Source organism: Eublepharis macularius, chromosome 3, assembly GCF_028583425.1.
Source record: "Eublepharis macularius isolate TG4126 chromosome 3, MPM_Emac_v1.0, whole genome shotgun sequence".
Taxonomy (NCBI): domain Eukaryota; kingdom Metazoa; phylum Chordata; class Lepidosauria; order Squamata; family Eublepharidae; genus Eublepharis; species Eublepharis macularius.
Window position 1 is genome coordinate 4,423,903 of NC_072792.1, and position 16,674 is coordinate 4,440,576.

Consider the following 16,674-nt stretch of genomic DNA (forward strand, 5'->3'; position numbering starts at 1 on the left):
AACATGAGTCCTTGCTTACGACAGGAAGAGATACCTGCCAGCAGCTTGGAGCCAGGGCTGGAGCAGTGAGTCCTGCAGCAACGTTCCCCCCCCCCTTGCACTTCTCTCCAGCTGCTGTGGGGGCTTTCCTCCACACTTGTGGCACTGCCACCTCTGCCGCTATGCCTTCTGCAGGCACAAGATCAGTGCTTTTCAAGAAGTCCTTATGCACCAGGAAGTACTTACAGCCGAGGAAGTAGCAGTGAGAAGAACAGGAAACCCTGCACAACAGCCAAAGAGAGGTGTGAGGGGAACCATGTTGCAGGATCCAAGCCTACGTCTGTTGTGAGCTGTAACTCCATCCAGGAACCCTGAATACCTCCAGACCAATATTCAATTTATTTAAACATCAGCGTCTCTTAAACATAACTGGGGGAAAAAATGACGCCTTTGTCTTATAGTTCAGGACTGCAATATTAAACACAACCGCAGGCACACCTAGAACAGTTACACACCAGAAGGGACGGAACCTGATTACTGAATAAGTGGAATACTTAATGTAGGTACACCAGAACATTTTGGCTTTTCAAACTACCTACGAAGTAGAAAGACAGGGCTCAGGGATAAGAATTCCTTTAAGAAAATACTACTTACATCATCTTCCTTTGTTCCACCCCAGAAGTTAATCCCACCAGCGTAACTTGGGATATTCAAAACAGCTATGCCCTGAAGACTTGGAAGGGGAATGTACTGTCCATCACACTGCAATCCGCAAAAGAGATCACATAACAAAACTGGTGCGTAAGTAAGTATCGTCCTAGTTTGGCCTGAACTAATAAAGGTTGCCTGTTTTCCCTCCATGGTGGCTTTTATTAAAAATTTAAAGACATTGAGAGCTCCTCAGAAATGGGACCATCACTCTTCTCTACCACTAACAGTGCAATCCTAAGCAGAGTTACACCAGTCTAAGCCCATTCATTTCAATGGGCTTAGACCAGTGTAACTCTGCTTAGGATTGCTCTGAAAGAGATGTCAAACCTCTTACACTGCATCTTCTTTGACCCTGACACTGACCTGGGGGGAGGAACTATTAATTTCTTCTTCTTAGCCACTGCAGTCTGCCAGCCTGCCTACTACCAGGACTCCTCCAGAACAACCTCCTCATCTGCAGGAGAGTAAAGGACACGTGGACTGACTCCAAGCTCTGCTGGAAGCTGTTCTTGGCCTTTTATGGCCAGCTCTCAAGCCTGCAGCCTGGTCTCCCCTCCTAATTTACAAAATAATTGGATGGCAGGCCTGAGAGGATGGAACTGTATACAAGAGAAGAGCCCAGCAACAGGATCCAGACAAAACAAGATCCAGACAAAAAATAAACAAATCAAACTGCAATTCAGCAGCTGTCTTTGTTCACTGCAAAATTTGTTCAGGGAATTAGACAGGAAGTTGATTTTAACTTCAACACTCTCTCTAAAGCGTTAACCACCCTGGAGCTGAACAGCCTTCTTCTGCCAAGACAGTGGAATGCAGCCCTGTGGGAAGACTTAGAGCAACAGCAGTAGCCGTCGTTTTGGAGCTAAAGTCTGCCACAACGGCAAGAAGTAACGATCTGGTTGCACAGCCAACTGAAGAGCCTCAGTCTTGAAGACCAAAGCTTACCCATCAGGAAGATGGGCAAGAATCAGGGAGACTGTTATCTGGCAGCTAACTCGCTTCCTGCCTTTCTTATCAGATGCTGCCACCCCTTCGCCATGGGAGGCCATCACCACAACAAAAGTAGAGGGAGAGGGACTTTGCAGGACTTTGTATCGGCTCTCCAGCCTTTGGGATGCAGGAGATGCTGCAAATGGTTTTTCCCGCGATTCCTTCACCGCCTGGAGCAATATGAGAAGTATCAAGTGAGGCCGCTGGTGTCTGCACATTGGCCTCCACGAGGCCAAAAATGGGGTCCTTTGACCGCTACTGTTTACCTCCCATTGCAAAGAGTTTGCCATACAAATCGCCTTCTCTGCATCCATCCTCACATCCTTTGTGGGGAGGAGAGTCGCAGTCCCAATCCCAATCCCAATCCCAATCCCAATCCGACAAATTTCAGGAAGACACGCCAGTTCTTACTGTGCACTGTTCCCTGCGGTGCAGGAGACACCAATTTTGGCTGTCAATCTGTCCACACTGCTAAAACTTTTTTCAGAGGCCTGGGCACCATGGAAAGACATACCAAAGGCAGGACCGAAATGGGAGAGGAGGAAAATCAGCTAACTGCATTTATTTTTTTAAGAGACAAGAGACTGTTCAGAAATTCTGATGTTGCGGGGGGGGGGGGGGGACAAAGCAAAACGGAAAGCACAACAGCCCCTCCCCCCCTTATGTCAGAGTCTGTGTAAACCTGAGTAACGCCATGTTTAATCTGTAGTGTTTAGTCTTCTTTTCCCTCTAGGCCCCACCACCTGCAAGGAGCCGATTCCATGGGACAGGATACTGTCTCATCTGTTGTCTCGACCTTGGCCAGTTCAGCATTCCCTCTGAGAAGTTTCCTGCTATGTGAACTCAGTGGGGGGGGGCCCTCTGGGAGTGTGAGATGTAACAACTTTCGCTTTATGCTTCATTCCTAACAATGCTTTGATCAGCCAGGATCTCTATCCTGGAATATGTACATCTGGACCTGAATGCTGTCATTCACAATAAACCTTTTGAAATCAAAAGACATTGTCTTCTTGCAGAAGGGAGTGAAACAGACTACCAAGTCTGGAATGCCATAGTCTGACACCTTACACATCTGCAGCAGAGAATGTCTCTCTCAAGGGAGTGGTTTTTCATAAAAGCAAACTCTTTAAGTTTCCAAACAGAAGCTCCGCACAAGTATAAAGCCAATCAGTATGATGTACAGAGTATAAAGAAGGAAATCAAGGGCCCAGAATGACAGTCATTGGCAAAGATTTCTGTAGATCACTAACTACTATTAATTTTAGCAGTTGGGACAGTTACGTTAAAAAAAAGAGGTAAAGGCATTTGTATTTCCAAGGGCAGAGCGCAAACATGCGTTACATCTGGATCTTGCACAGAACGGCACATTTTGCATTTCTCGATTGTCCAGTCCCCAGCCCAGCCTCAAACGTACCACATTAACAGGAAGGTTGAGAGGAGCTGTCAACTTAATAGGCAGCTGCTGGGAGGGCCTACAAGAAGCTACTGATCAGCCAGTAGGCGGCTGGGGCTATTTATGACCATGTCATGCTCAAAGAAGACCACTGCTGGCAGCCTAACAGCAACCAGGAAGGGGCAGGGACACCGAAAGGCCCCGGCAGCCTCTTGAAAGGCTCGCTGTCTTTTTGAGTAGCTGGAGCCTTGCACCTGGGCCTGTGTGGCTGCTCAGCCGTGCTTCGTAGGGGGCCAAGATGGCAGCCGAGGAGCAGCCGAGGAGCAGGCCTCCTCCCCTGGCTGTATGGGAGGAGCTCGCCGAGAGGAGGAGGACGCAGGCGACATCATCCCCACCCCCTTTCCTGCCTGAAGCCAAGCAGGCCCCTTCTGGAGGTGATGGAGCATGACCCTCCCCCTTCACGCCCAGGAAAGGGTCCAGGACACCCCCGCCCCAGCACCAGGTTGATTTTAACCTGTATTGATGTGGAACTACAGCATTTTCCAAGTCTTCAAAAGGAAATACTAAAGGGAAGTGAGACCAAGAAACATTCAGAAAAGATGGGATCTGTGGCCAGAAACTGAGAGATGAAGGAAACTGGCAGATACTAATTGTTTTTTTTAAAATCCTGAAAAACAACAAAAATGTATTTTAAAAGCAGAATGTGTAATTCACAACAAGATCCAGACAAAAAATAAACAAATCAGAGTGACCCACTCCCAACTTTTGAAACCTCGGAGATTGACCATTCGACTGGCAGGTGCACGTCTACTGCACACGGAGTGGCCTGACTACTCTTTTGACTGGATCTTGTTTTTATCTTGTGCCAGACATTTATACCATGAACTTCTGCGGGGATAAGTTACATTAGCCTTGAAGGTGCCACTGGATTCTCGTTTAATTTTGGCACAACAGACTAACACAATTCTCCCCTTCTGGGGTTATTTTCCTTTTCTGCCTCTTTTCCCCAGTCCCAGCTTCTCTCAGCTTCTGTCTTCTGCACGCTCCCTTCTTGCCCACTGACTTCTTTCCTAGCACCCGTCCCCCCCATCCGCTGACTTCTTACTGCAGCCCTCTTACTTGCACGGTGCTCAGTTTCTGAAGTAAGAAAACGCAGGCAAATTGAGCCACTCAAAGGTTAAGACATCTGAAGTGTGGGGTAGAGCCGGGACTCTCTGGAACCCCCAGCCCACCAATTCTCACAGCTAAATCATATAAAACCTTACCTCGAGCTGAACTTTTTGTTCGAGGTTCTTGTACGTCCGCTGCAGCAACTCTTTTGTACCAAGCACACCATACCACATCATATTCTTTGTTCTGCTTCTAAAAGCAAAAGGGAAATGAGCCTGGTGAGGGCGGATCCACCTTGCTGAACAATATTAATCATTTTAAGGATGTTAAAGGGGAAAGGGCAGCCGTTACATAAACATATGTAGAAAATACTTTGTTTCGAAGCTTAGCCGTGACTTAATTACCTGCATTTTTCAGGGTGTTCCTCTCGCTTATTATTAAATTCTAATGAAATCTTTGCATCTAATCCAATGCCAAAATAGTTGTTCATGACACACTTCTCCAAATATCCTTCCCTAGCAAAGAAATACACAATTCTATAATAATCACAACACACATCATAGATTGCAACTATTGTAGGTACAGATATTCAAGCAATGGCACATGTCTAGCTGTGCAACAGATTCAACATTCATTCTGCTCTTCCTGTAGATTTCCCCCTTCCATGCAACAGCCAGCAAATTAATCAAAGTGCTGCACTACAAAAAGATGAATTCCATAATCCATGTAAATCATGCACATATAACTTATGGTCATAGATCCTGAGGCGTTAGCTGTGTTAAGTCTGTAGCTGCAAAATAGTAAAGAGTCCAGTAGCACCTTTAAGGCTAACCAACTTTATTGGAGCATAACCTTTTGAGAACCACAGCTCTCTTTGTCAAATAAATCTGATGAAGAGAGCTGTAGTTCTCGAAAGCTTATGCTACAATAAAATTGGTTAGTCTTAAAGGTGCTCTTTACTATTATATAACTTATGCAGGCTTCTTTTGCATAACCATTATTCTGCAAGTTGTGCAGAGGAGCAATGAGCTATGCAGAGCTCTGAAATCCCATCTCTATTCCTTAAATATGGGAACTCTTATTCAGAGACTTCTTTGACTCCCAGCATTGGTCACAAATGATAACGCTGATCGTACCAGCCCATCAGGACTAGAAGCTTATTTTAAAATGCAACATGATCTTTTCAGGATGCCTAATTTTATGCATAAGAGCAGATTTCACAACTTTCACAACAGTAGCATGATAATATACCACGCTTCAGGATAGATTAGTGCCCACTCGAAATGGTGAACAAAGCAAGCATTGTTATTATCCCCATAATACAGCTGGGGAACTGGGCTGAAAGGAGTGGCTGACCCAAGGCTACCTGCTGAGCTCACGGCAGTAGTGGGATTTGTGAAGCCGTGCTGATTCACAGCTATAGCATCTCTTAGGTGATTATGTGAAATATATCTGGTCATGGGTATAAAGCATGCTGTGAAAAAACCTGGAAAAAAAATCCTTGTATGTTAAAATTGGATTCAGGCAGCTATTGCTCTACATATTTGAGTGGACTGGTGAACACTGGATGGTTTTTCATGCACATCTTCAGTGAAGCTAGAGTTAGGGTCAAGCTAAATGAGCTGCCAGGCGTGGGTTCATTCCAGTGGCCGGTGATGCAATTTTACCCGAGAACGGTAGTTTTCAAAGACAGCTGCACGGACTTGCTGAGGGGTGGGAGAGATTCTCTCACAGTCCTCCGCCACCTCTGCGGGCTGCTTGGCTGGATCCGTCTCTCCCCACTCTGCACTCTGGCTGCTCACCTGGCTCCCTCTTCCTCCACCTCACTCTGGGTGCAGCGTTCCAGCGGCCACCCACTGTCATGTGCCACCACCACACTCCCTGTGGGAGTGCAGGCAGGCAGCCACGCAGAGAGAGCGTGGGAGGGGGAGGCAGGCAGGCAGGCGAGCAGCCAGAGTGTGGGGGGAGGGAGGGAACCAGCCAAGCAGCCAGCAGAGGTGGAGGCCAGGCGGAGGGCTGTGAGGGAACTCCTCCCATCCCATCCCCCAGCCGGGCCATGCGGCTCTGTCTTTGGAAACTACACTTCCCAGGTAAAACCGTGTCACTGGCCACTGGAATGAACCCACGCCTGGCCTCTTGTCTGGCTTGGCCCTGAGTGACTGGCACTTCCAGTGCTGGGGCTAGGGCTGCCAATAGGCAGGGAGGAAGTTGTCCTGTCCCAAAGCAGAGGCTTAATATGTGGAAGCAGGCAGCTGACACTTTTCACAGCGTGGAGGGCAACAAGACCCTATGAAGCCTCAATTAAAGGGGCAGGGCATTCCCCCCCCCCCATGCAACTGCCAGCCCTAGTTGGGGGAAACACCTTCCCACCGGTGGGCACAGCTGAGGATTAGAACTCTGCCACAGCAGCCCTGCCACCAATTCAGAGTGCCCAACACTGCAGAGAGCCAAAGGCCAGGTTGAGTGGCACCTTGCCTCAAGCACCTTCCCTCCACTTGCTCTTTGGCTGCTTTGCATGGTTGTGAGAAGACGTGCCTGCTTTATGCAGATTATATACCAGCTTTCCCTCAAGGATGCACACACTTCTGAAATTGCTGGCCACCGTCTTCTACGTTTTTATTTAAACATTTAGAGGGCGCCCAAGTGTAACTCGGAATGCATTCAGGGGGGCAGGCAGAACGCAAGCCTCTGTGCTTGATTTTCCACTTCCCCTGCAAAGAGTTCTCCCTTCTCATGAACAGCCAAGTGATGCCCTCACACTGCGCATCACATACATGCACAGAAGGGACTCATTCGCCTTCAGAAAACCTTCTAATACAGCAAATCCTTTTCCTATGGTCTTCAAAATGGCCGCCACATTGCCCAATGTGAGATTTATCAGATGACGCTGTTCTATTGCTTCTTCCCTTCTCGGTAAGTGGAGCTGCCTTGGGGCCATTGTTCACTCCCATAGGGTAAAAAAATTAGGCTCCACTGTGTGAAGTGTTTCCAAAACAGAGGCCATGGTTCCCTTTGAACTAAACCACGACACCTCTGTTTGGGGTAGGGGGAGAAGAGCAATGATCCTAGGGGAGACCTATGCTTGAGCAGAGTCCCTGTCCTTACCTTCTACGTCTCCAATGCTCCTAAACCCATTTCACTGGCAAGCTAAAGGGATAGTAAAAAAAAGATACGATTGGGTGCTGCACCCCTGTCCTTCTGCTTCCCTAGATGGCGAACCAAAAAGCCCTGCCTTAGAACAGCCCCGGCAGCAGAATTGTCTCCTGTTGTCTTTTGCACAGGTTTGTTTTCAGGTTGACGACATAATGTTCTTCTCGGGAAAATTCTGAAATATTTTCAGGAAACTCTAGTGAAATATATTTCCTCTCCCTTTTTGTGCATCTCAGTCCACTGAAGTCAGACACTTTCAAAACATTTTCTGCATGACTTACCAAACATTAATTTTGTGAGGAAAAGAAAGAAAATGGCAACTAAATGAAAACAAAAATAACAACAAATTAAAAAATGGTTTTTCTTACAGTGATTCTTGATCAGGATCAATAAAAGGTGTAGCACCAAATGGATCAATGTTTGCTAGCAACATTTTGCTGATAATGGAACTCCCTGCAATAGAGGCAGCAAGGCCTGCCCTTAGACCTGATGGGAAAGGGGAAAAAATCCATGTTTTAAAAAAACAAATCTTCCTGAAACAGTCTGCATGAAATGGATACCAAGAACCATCCTCTTACACTCAAGCAAAGGATAAATGCCAGAATAACTTTAGTCTGAAAGAGTGCACCACACTTCCCTTTTCCTCTTTATAAATCTCCTAGGAAATCAACAGTACACAACTGGATGGCAACTTCAGTAGGCCTGGTGTTATTTGAAAGTGTCAGGATAATGCAAAGGTATGAAGAAAGAGAACTGAAGAAAGCAAAGTATACTCCAACTAAAGGAGTAAAATCAAAACCCGTTCAAAAGCCTCAGGAGCGAGGAATTGTAAACTATTCTCCATTATGCCCTCCAGCAGTAAGATCTCTTTATACTAACACTTGAAATGGTAGTTTACAATGCAGAGAAACATAAGGACTAAGAGACACTCCAGCCATCAGAAAGAAATGGTACTCACCATAAATCCAGACTCTCCAACAAATGCAGAGGGATAATATCTAGGATAACATCTCCTCCTGGTTGAAAGACAGGGCCCATCTGTTACCTGACAGGGGGAGGGCCCCAGCCTTCCCAGAGCAGGCAGATTGCCCCCTCGTGCCCCGCAACGCAACACAGCTCTCAAGGCGAGAGGGAGACCAAGCGCTGTACAGAGGAACAAGGAGGCGGAAGTGGACAGCCTCGCAAGACTCTCTCTACCTATGATTCGAAGGGGAGGAAGACTGCCCTCTAGACATGATGCGGGACAGGCTTTTACCAGCAACTCACTTTCCTTCTCTCCTCCCCTCATGTCCTGAGGGCAGTCTTAAGATCTTGGCCAGTTTGGTGTAGTGGTTAAGAGTGCAGGACTCTAATCTGGAGAGCTGGGTTTGATTCCCCACTCCCCCGCTTGAAGTCAGTTGGGTGACCTTGGGTCAGTCACAGCTCTCTCAGAGCTCTCTCAGTCCCACCCTCCTCACAGGGTGATTGTTGTGGGGATAATGATAACATTGTTGTTGTTGTTGTTGTTACTGTTATTGTTGTTAAGCAGCAGCGGCATTCCTTAGGGTGGGCTTCATTTTAAGGAAACCTGCCTCTAATATCAGTTCTATCAGTCAAAACTTAGAAGCCTATCATATAATCCTTGGTGAACATATGAACCAATCTCCATAAGGTAGTTCTACAAATCTTCTGCAAAGTGAATCCCCCCCACCCCCAATGGAACAGCTGCTCATCAAGTAGAATGAAGAAAAACATCACAGGGAAGGTTCTTTCCAACTTTCATGTGGTACGAACGAATACTTTCCAAGGGAGCCTTATAGCTTAGGACAAGTGTGAGAACCCTCCTAAAACCTAATTTATGGAGATTCTCCTCCCTCTGATGAGCCAGATCACGGGAACACCAGGTCCTGGGATCTACAGACCTGACGCCAGAGTCCAATCAGCTTTTACACTTAACATGAGATGGGCATGAGGGAACATGCTGGAAGAGACCACAAGGATCACCCAAGAAAGGAAGAAGAGAAGCGTCCTGTCAAACGAAGAGTCCCAAAATTCTCATGAGGACTAAAAGCAGCAGCTGATTGGTGGAAATGCACTAAAAACCAAAAGAGAGTATGACAGAAGGAGGCCTGGCACAGAACACAATCAGCCCATTAAAACACCACCAAGGGCATTGGACAGGGAGAAAGCAGCAGCAGTCCAGACCTTCCTGGCTCCTCTGATGGACATGGAAGAGCCACAAAATGCAAAGTATCCCAACGACACAAGGAGAAGAGAACAGGGGAAGAAGGCAAGATGCCCAAGAAGAGGAAAAATTAAGATAAAGTTACATCATTTGACTGATAATTAGAAGTGAGAGGAATTCCACAGCCTGGCAGAAGGGTGACTTAAAATGTATTTTGTAAGCATTAAAGAAAATTTGTTTAAACAGTGAGAGATGGCATCTCCTTTTCCTATTCAAAATATGGTCAGAGACCTGAAAGATTGTCCTTGCTGTTGTTGCTCATTCACCGCAACTTGTGAGTTTCTGCTCTGCGTGTACTTCCTTTGCTTCTTCTCACCCTTTAGTGTCTGAGTCTCTCCAATAAGTATATTAGTCTTCTGTAACCATTACACAATAATCTGGCTCCCATTCCTTTGGGTAATCTAATCTCTTTGGGGGCTATTTATGTGCTTCAGCCACTCTTCTGAGTCATTGTTTTGTTCTCAATAAGCCCATTTTGTTGACTGGCAATTGCTCCATTAATATGCCATGTACATGATTATTTACCCATTTAATCATACATTCTTTTACTTGCTCTTCTCAAACCTCATCAAAAGTTTATACATTTTAGAAATAACATGTTCATCATTTGTATGGAGCTCAATTTCAAATTCAGTTTTAGATTGCTCAGTCATAGTCAGGGCCGGCGCCGGTGAGGTAGGGGCCGCTGGGCCGGAGGGGGTGCTGGAGGAGGTTCTGGGGGGGCAGAGGTGTGCGCCGCCCCGCCACTGGCCAGCCCTGCACTGCCACCAGCCAGTCCCGCACTGCTGCCGCCACACGCCCCCCGGTGGGCGCAGCAGCCGCGGGCCAGAGACAGCAGGCGGCTGGGGCGGCGTGCAGAGCATGGGCGGCCTCCTCGCACCACCCCAGCCACCCACCAGCCAATGCCCCCGGCGTCACTGCGTGATGATGTCATCACGCAGCCTAGGGGCGCGCATGCACTGCGCGCGCACGCAAAGGTGACCTCAGGCACCGGTAACCCTGGTGCCAGGGCTGGTCATAGTGACTCTTGTCTAGTTTAAATCTCTCCAAGGTTTGCATATAGGGAAACCACTGTCAAGGAGGAATGGTAGATAAAAGTATTGGAGTTTGTGTCAATGGCAAAATTTGCTTCACTGATATTTTTGACTGAATGGAAATCGTTTATAGATTTTTTACATGAAATGGATAATAAGGACTTGATGACATCTGAATTTATGGATTAAGAACCACGAACAATAGAAAAAAGAGGTCTCTTATGTTTATCTTAGAATGTGAGACTCTGAATACGATCCATATTTGTGGCAAAGAAAATCGGAACTCAATCTGTAGTTTAGTTTAAGGGTTTCTTTTTCTTTTTTTTTCTTTCCCCCCCTTTTTTCACTTGTTTATGCATTGTTAGTGTGTCTTCTTTTTAGAATGTTGGTTTTTTACCTTAAAGAAAAAGTACAGTAAAAAAAAAAGAAATGCACACCTGCAAGTTTTGGTTAAAAAAAAAAGTTTCTACTTCGCATAGAAATCCGTTGTTGCAGAGGGGGTTGAGATAAGATAGATTCTATCAGTTTTTTCATTATTAATTGTTCCCAGATTTTATTAAACCCAGTATTTAGGTTTGATAGTCAGCGTGATTTCCATCTTGAAGCTACTAACTAACAAAGTAGAAAGTAATTCTTGTCAGATTTGTGGTAAATTTTGATCTTCCCAGAGATCTAGAAAGATTAGTTATGGTTTCAGGAGAATATTATAAGAAGTGATAAGAGTAATTTGTTGTAGAATTTCCCCCCAAAATTCTACTATGTATTTACACTTCCACCAACAATGGGAGAACGTGCCTTGCTCTCCGCAATTCTTCCAGCATAAGGGGGAGCTGTTAGAGTAGATTTTAGCTAGTTTGTGGGGTGTAAAATACCAATGGTAAACGATTTTGTACACTTTGGTGACTAAACCTTTTCAAGTAAATTCGGGAGTATCTAATAGTTGCTCTAATTCCATTTTTGATTTGTTCAATATTTCTTTTAATTTCTTTTAATTTTTCTTAATTTTCTTAATAATTTTTTTAAAAAATTCTTTTAACCTTTTGAAAAGTAAGAGTTGGAAGTAAAGAAACCATAGTATATTGTGAGAAAGTTTTGTTTCTAATTTAGATTTTCAAGGCCATCTTTGGAAGCTGTATCTATTAAACACATGTTTTTTTGCAGTTCTCTGTTCCTTAAAAGAGGTAAGGTGTATCTGGGAGATAAGCCCTCTTGTGAGGCAATAATAGTGTAAAGAGAGATTTTTGGAACCAGTTTATTTTTGTATTTGTCCCAGATTTTGAGTATTGTAACAAGAAAAATATTGTGCATTGTTGTTGCTAGGTGGCTTTTCTGGGTAGACCAAATTACATCTTGTACTGTTTTGGGGTGATGTGGTGGATGTAAGATATTAATCCAATCTGTTTGTCCATTTCTTGTAGTATGTGGATTATGTTTGTAATTCTGGTAGTCACATTGTATAATTCTAGGTCAGAATAGTTAAAACCTCCTTGGAGTCTTTTCTTTTTGATTATGGTGAAGGCAATCCTGGGTTGTTTGTATTGCCATAGGAATTAGTTTACTATAGTTTGCCATTGCTTTAATATTTGTAGAGGGATATAAATGGGTATTGTTCTAAATAAAAATAATAGTTTTGGTAGCATAAATGATTTTATTAGGTGATATCGCTCATACCAGGATAAACGTTTATTCCACTTGTGTAAATTAATTTGATTTCCTTTATTTTAGGTATATGTTAATTTGGATTAGCTGATTTAGGTTGGATGAGATGTTTACTCCTAAGTAAGATAGGTGAGGATGAGCCCATTGATATTTATGTTGTGGGTTAATCAAGATTTTCGTTGGCTCAATTATGTTTATTGGTAGTATACTAGATTTAGCCTGATTTATCGTAAATCCTGAGATTTGTCCAAAACCTGTTAGTTCAATCTGGAGCTTTGGTAGGGACTTTATCAGATGTGTTATGTAAAGTAAGATGTCATCAGTAAATAAGCATAACTTGTATGTTTTTTGGTTAATTACTATCCCCTGGATTAGATTCTTTCCCATATTGATTCTGCTAGAGGTTCAATAGCAATAATAAAAAGGATTGGAGAAAAGGGACAGTCTTGTCAAGTGCCCCTGTATAGATTTATTTTCTCAGAGGTGACTCCATTGGTTTTTATTTTAGTTGTTGGGCCTGAGTAGACTGCACTAATTACTCCAAGGAATGTATCACCAAAATTCATATGATGTAAAAAAGCTTGCAGATAAGCTATTTCTAGGGAATCAAACACTTTTTCAATATCTAATGATAGGATTATTGATTCTAATTGATTTTGTTTACAATGCGAAATAATATTTAGAGTTTTGTATATATTGTCAGTTATATCTCTTTTGGGTATAAAACCAGATTAGTCCTGTTGCATATAGTTCCCAATAAAAATGTTGAAACATTTAGCTAATAATGATGTGAAAATTTTGTAATCAACATTTAGTAGCAAGATCAGTCTATAAGAGCCAGGGTTCAAGACATTGCTGCCTTGTTTAGGAATCATGGTTATCGAGGCTTCTGACTATGATGGGAGTTGAGTGCCTGATTTTAATATGTTGTTACAAGTATTCATTAAAGGTGCAGATAGTATTTTGGCATATTTTTTATAGAATTCAGAAGGATGTTCCTCAGGTCCAGAAGCTTTATTCGTTTTTAGATTTTTTATTGAATCTAGAATTTCTTGGAATGATATGGGATTTTCCATTATTTGACGATGTGCTTCATTTAATTTCTTTATTCCTTTGTGGTTTTGTAGGAACTCCCTAATTTTTTCTTTGTTTGGGTTACAAAATGAATATAATCTGGAGTAGAAATCTGTAAATATTTGAGCTATTTCTGTAGCTTTGGTATGAATATGGCCACTGTTGTCTTGTATTGATTTAATAGTTTTGTTTATCTTTTTTTCTTTGATTTTCCAGGAGATATAACCATAAAGTTCTTGGGGAGTTACTCCAATATTTCTGCTTTAAAAACAAAAGGTTTTTTGAATTTTGTTGGTCTCTATGGTTTCTAATAATTTACATTCATTTAACAATTGTCCATACACTTTTTTGCTCCCTTTTTCTTTATGTAGATGTTCTAGTTGGTGGATTCTGTTTAGGATTTCTTATTTTTGAACGTTTTTAATCTTATTCAGATGGGAAGATAAAGATATTACTTGTCCATGTAATACAGCCTTTAATGCATCCCACAACATGTGTGGGGCAATTGTGTCAGTTTGGGTCTCCCTAACATATTGGGCAATAAATTGTTCTATCTTACCAGCAGTCTTTTCATTATAGATTAAATTCTTGTTAAATGTCCAATATTTTTCTTTAGTTGCTTCCTATGTGCATTTAACCCAGGCATGGTCAGAGTAGTCTATATTTCCTGGTTTTGCTTGTAAAACCTTTTGGGTTAAGTAATCAGATATGAGAATGTAGTCAATTCTAGTATATATGTTGCGTCTAGATGAGAAGTATGTATAATTCCTTTCTAACCCATTAATTTCTCTCCATATATCTATCATCTGAAATCGTTTTACAGTGCAATCCTAAGCAGCAGGGTGGAAACTGTACAGGGAGAGAACTAAGCCTTGCATGGGCATAAATGGCACTTATGTCGATGTAAAACCCACTCCGCCGGCGCCCACCCGAGGCACATTACTGCAGACAGGTTGCTGCCAGTGGGCACACTTGGCAGCTAGGCAGAGATGCAAGTCTGGCACAAGTCCCCACGCCAGTGTGGGAGGGGGTGGTGCAGGCGCAAGTTATTCCACTTCCAAAGCCACTCCAGCCCTGGAAACGCCCCCTGCAGAGGAGGCAAGTTAAGCCAGCAAAAAAGGAAGCGTAGCCCATAGGCGCCCATTGAATGGGAAAATTCGAGCCCAGTGCTCAACCCCACCCTTGCTGCCTGAAAAAGCATAGGATAAGAACTACCACGGGGGCCAATCTGCATGCACTTCTGGGATGGACGAGCCCCCCCTGCACCCAATCATCTGCTCATGCACCCTACAAAATGTCCAGCTGCACTGATTCTGACCTCAGGTAGGTGAGCACACGGCCAAAGGCTCTGCCCGGACTTTGTGCATGAGGCGGGAGAGTGCACTGGAGAGGACTTAGCGGGGAAACTGGGAGACCTTTGCACTCGCTTAAGGGAAGAGGGGCAAAGTCGAGAATGACTAGCTAACTAACAAAAACTACTCAAGTCTCCTTGCAGGTTGTATTGTCGAAGGCTTTCACGGCCGGAGAACGATGGTTGTTGGGGGTTTTCCGGGCTGTCTTGCCGTGGTCTTGGCATTGTAGTTCCTGACGTTTCGCCAGCAGCTGTGGCTGGCATCTTCAGAGGTGTAGCACCAAAAGACAGAGATCTCTGACTCTGAAGTTCCAGCTCAGTAAGGAGTGAGGAAGCATTTACAGGTAAGAAGGAGATGGGGCGGTGGCTAATCCGGCTCACTGATTTGTGCTGGCTGTCCCATCACCTGAACTCGCCTGACTGCTATCCTCTTCAGGTGAGGCTCAGCACGGGAGGGGACGGTGGCAGCAGCCTCTGTCTGCCCCACAGGCAGATGCCCAGAAAACTACTCTTGACTGGGTGTTTGTAACTACCTGTTGACTTTCTCCCTTAAAGGTAAAATCACCCCAAGGCAGAGCGCTTCCTCGCCAGAAGGTCTTGCATCAGCTGGTCGCTAGCTGCACCTGTGGGGCTGCTGCTGCTGCTCTCTACTATGTGTATCTTCCCAGATGTTGGAGTGTGGGTTTGGCCTCGGCCATGGACCGGGCTGGGTTACATGCAGCACATACGCCTTTTTCCCTTGCAGGTACTTCGTGACTCATCCGGGAGATTGAATCCTCCATAAGCGCCATTCAGATCCATCCCAGGGAGCCCCAAGGCAGTCCGCATCTCAGCCTTGCCCCTGGGAGAGCAGAACGAGGGCTGCACAGACTGCTTTGGCTCTCTTTCCAGCTGAGGGACATTGGCACTTTTTCCAGTTTAATGAAACATGTTGAAAAACAACAAACTTCTGTTTTTGTATGCCTGCCTGACATTGCCAGTAGCCGCCCTCTCAACTCCCTGTCAGAATGTCCTCTCACACAATCTCACAAATGTTTCAAGTGGCGCCATTTCCAGCCTCCCTTCCTCCCCTCAATGTAACTTCAGGCAGTGGGGTGGAAATTAAACTGTGGCCCATGAATGTCTGTGGGGGGGGGAGCACTGAGGACTTTCATTCTCTGATAGTCTGAGCTGCTGGCATCTGATAAGCCAGGAAGATGATCGCTGCATGTGGGAAGTTACTGCCAGGGGGGTGGGGGATGTATTTGTGAAAGGAGGGATGGACTTGGGCAATCCGGCGTGGGGAGGGCCTGTCAGTCCACCCCAGGACTCGGGCATGGCTGTTGAGGTCCAACCAGCGTTCTTGCATCGTAGAGGTGTAGCGATGTGTTCAAGTGGCGCTGCCGCAAGTTTGTGCGTGCTTTTCATTCCCCTCGCTTCCAAACGGCCTCCTGGCCTCCCACGTGGTTCCCAATGGGCGTTCCTGTCACTCATTGAAGACCCTGCCTCCCCCCACCTGCTTCTCCAGAACCTGGGGACTAATTAGGGTTGCCAGTCTCCAGGTGGTAGCTGGAGATCTCCCAGAATTACAACTGATCAGTTCCCTACTATCTGGCCCTACTTTTCAGGGAGGGAGAACCTGTTTCTTGTGGTGGTGGCGGCGGTGGCAGGGATTTGCAGGTGCACCAAGCTGCAGCCACCAGCCTGGCCCTCATCGGCAATGGGGGCTGGATGGGTAAGAGGGTGGGAGTTCAATCTGGACCTTCACTGTCACCTCTGCCCCCCTCCCTGGCAGGAATAGGATATATAGGAATCTTAGAAATTTATTAAAGCTTATTAAAGTTATATATACGTCTCTCCACTTTCCAGGGGCATTATTTATAATGCCGAGGGAGCCAAAACCTCTTAAGAGTTTTGTCTAAATTTATAAAGTAAAAACCAAGTGGCTAAACAATCCTCTATACCCCTGTGAGTGGATTCCTCAAGAGGGTTATTGTGTTAACAGTGTAGAGGACTGTTT

At 44.9% G+C, this 16,674-nt stretch overlaps 1 protein-coding gene across 1 annotated transcript in view; it reads right to left on the reverse strand.

Annotated features, from left to right (window-relative positions):
* DGKH (diacylglycerol kinase eta) overlaps nt 1–16,674 on the reverse strand; it is a 138,332-nt gene that overhangs the window by 21,297 nt on the left and 100,361 nt on the right. Inside the window, exons 18-21 of the mRNA XM_054973702.1 lie at nt 7,702–7,819; nt 4,588–4,698; nt 4,339–4,435; nt 634–741 (exon numbers count right to left, since the gene is read on the reverse strand). Of these exons, the coding sequence (XP_054829677.1) occupies nt 634–741; nt 4,339–4,435; nt 4,588–4,698; nt 7,702–7,819 (434 nt within the window). The remainder of the gene's footprint in view (nt 1–633; nt 742–4,338; nt 4,436–4,587; nt 4,699–7,701; nt 7,820–16,674) is intronic.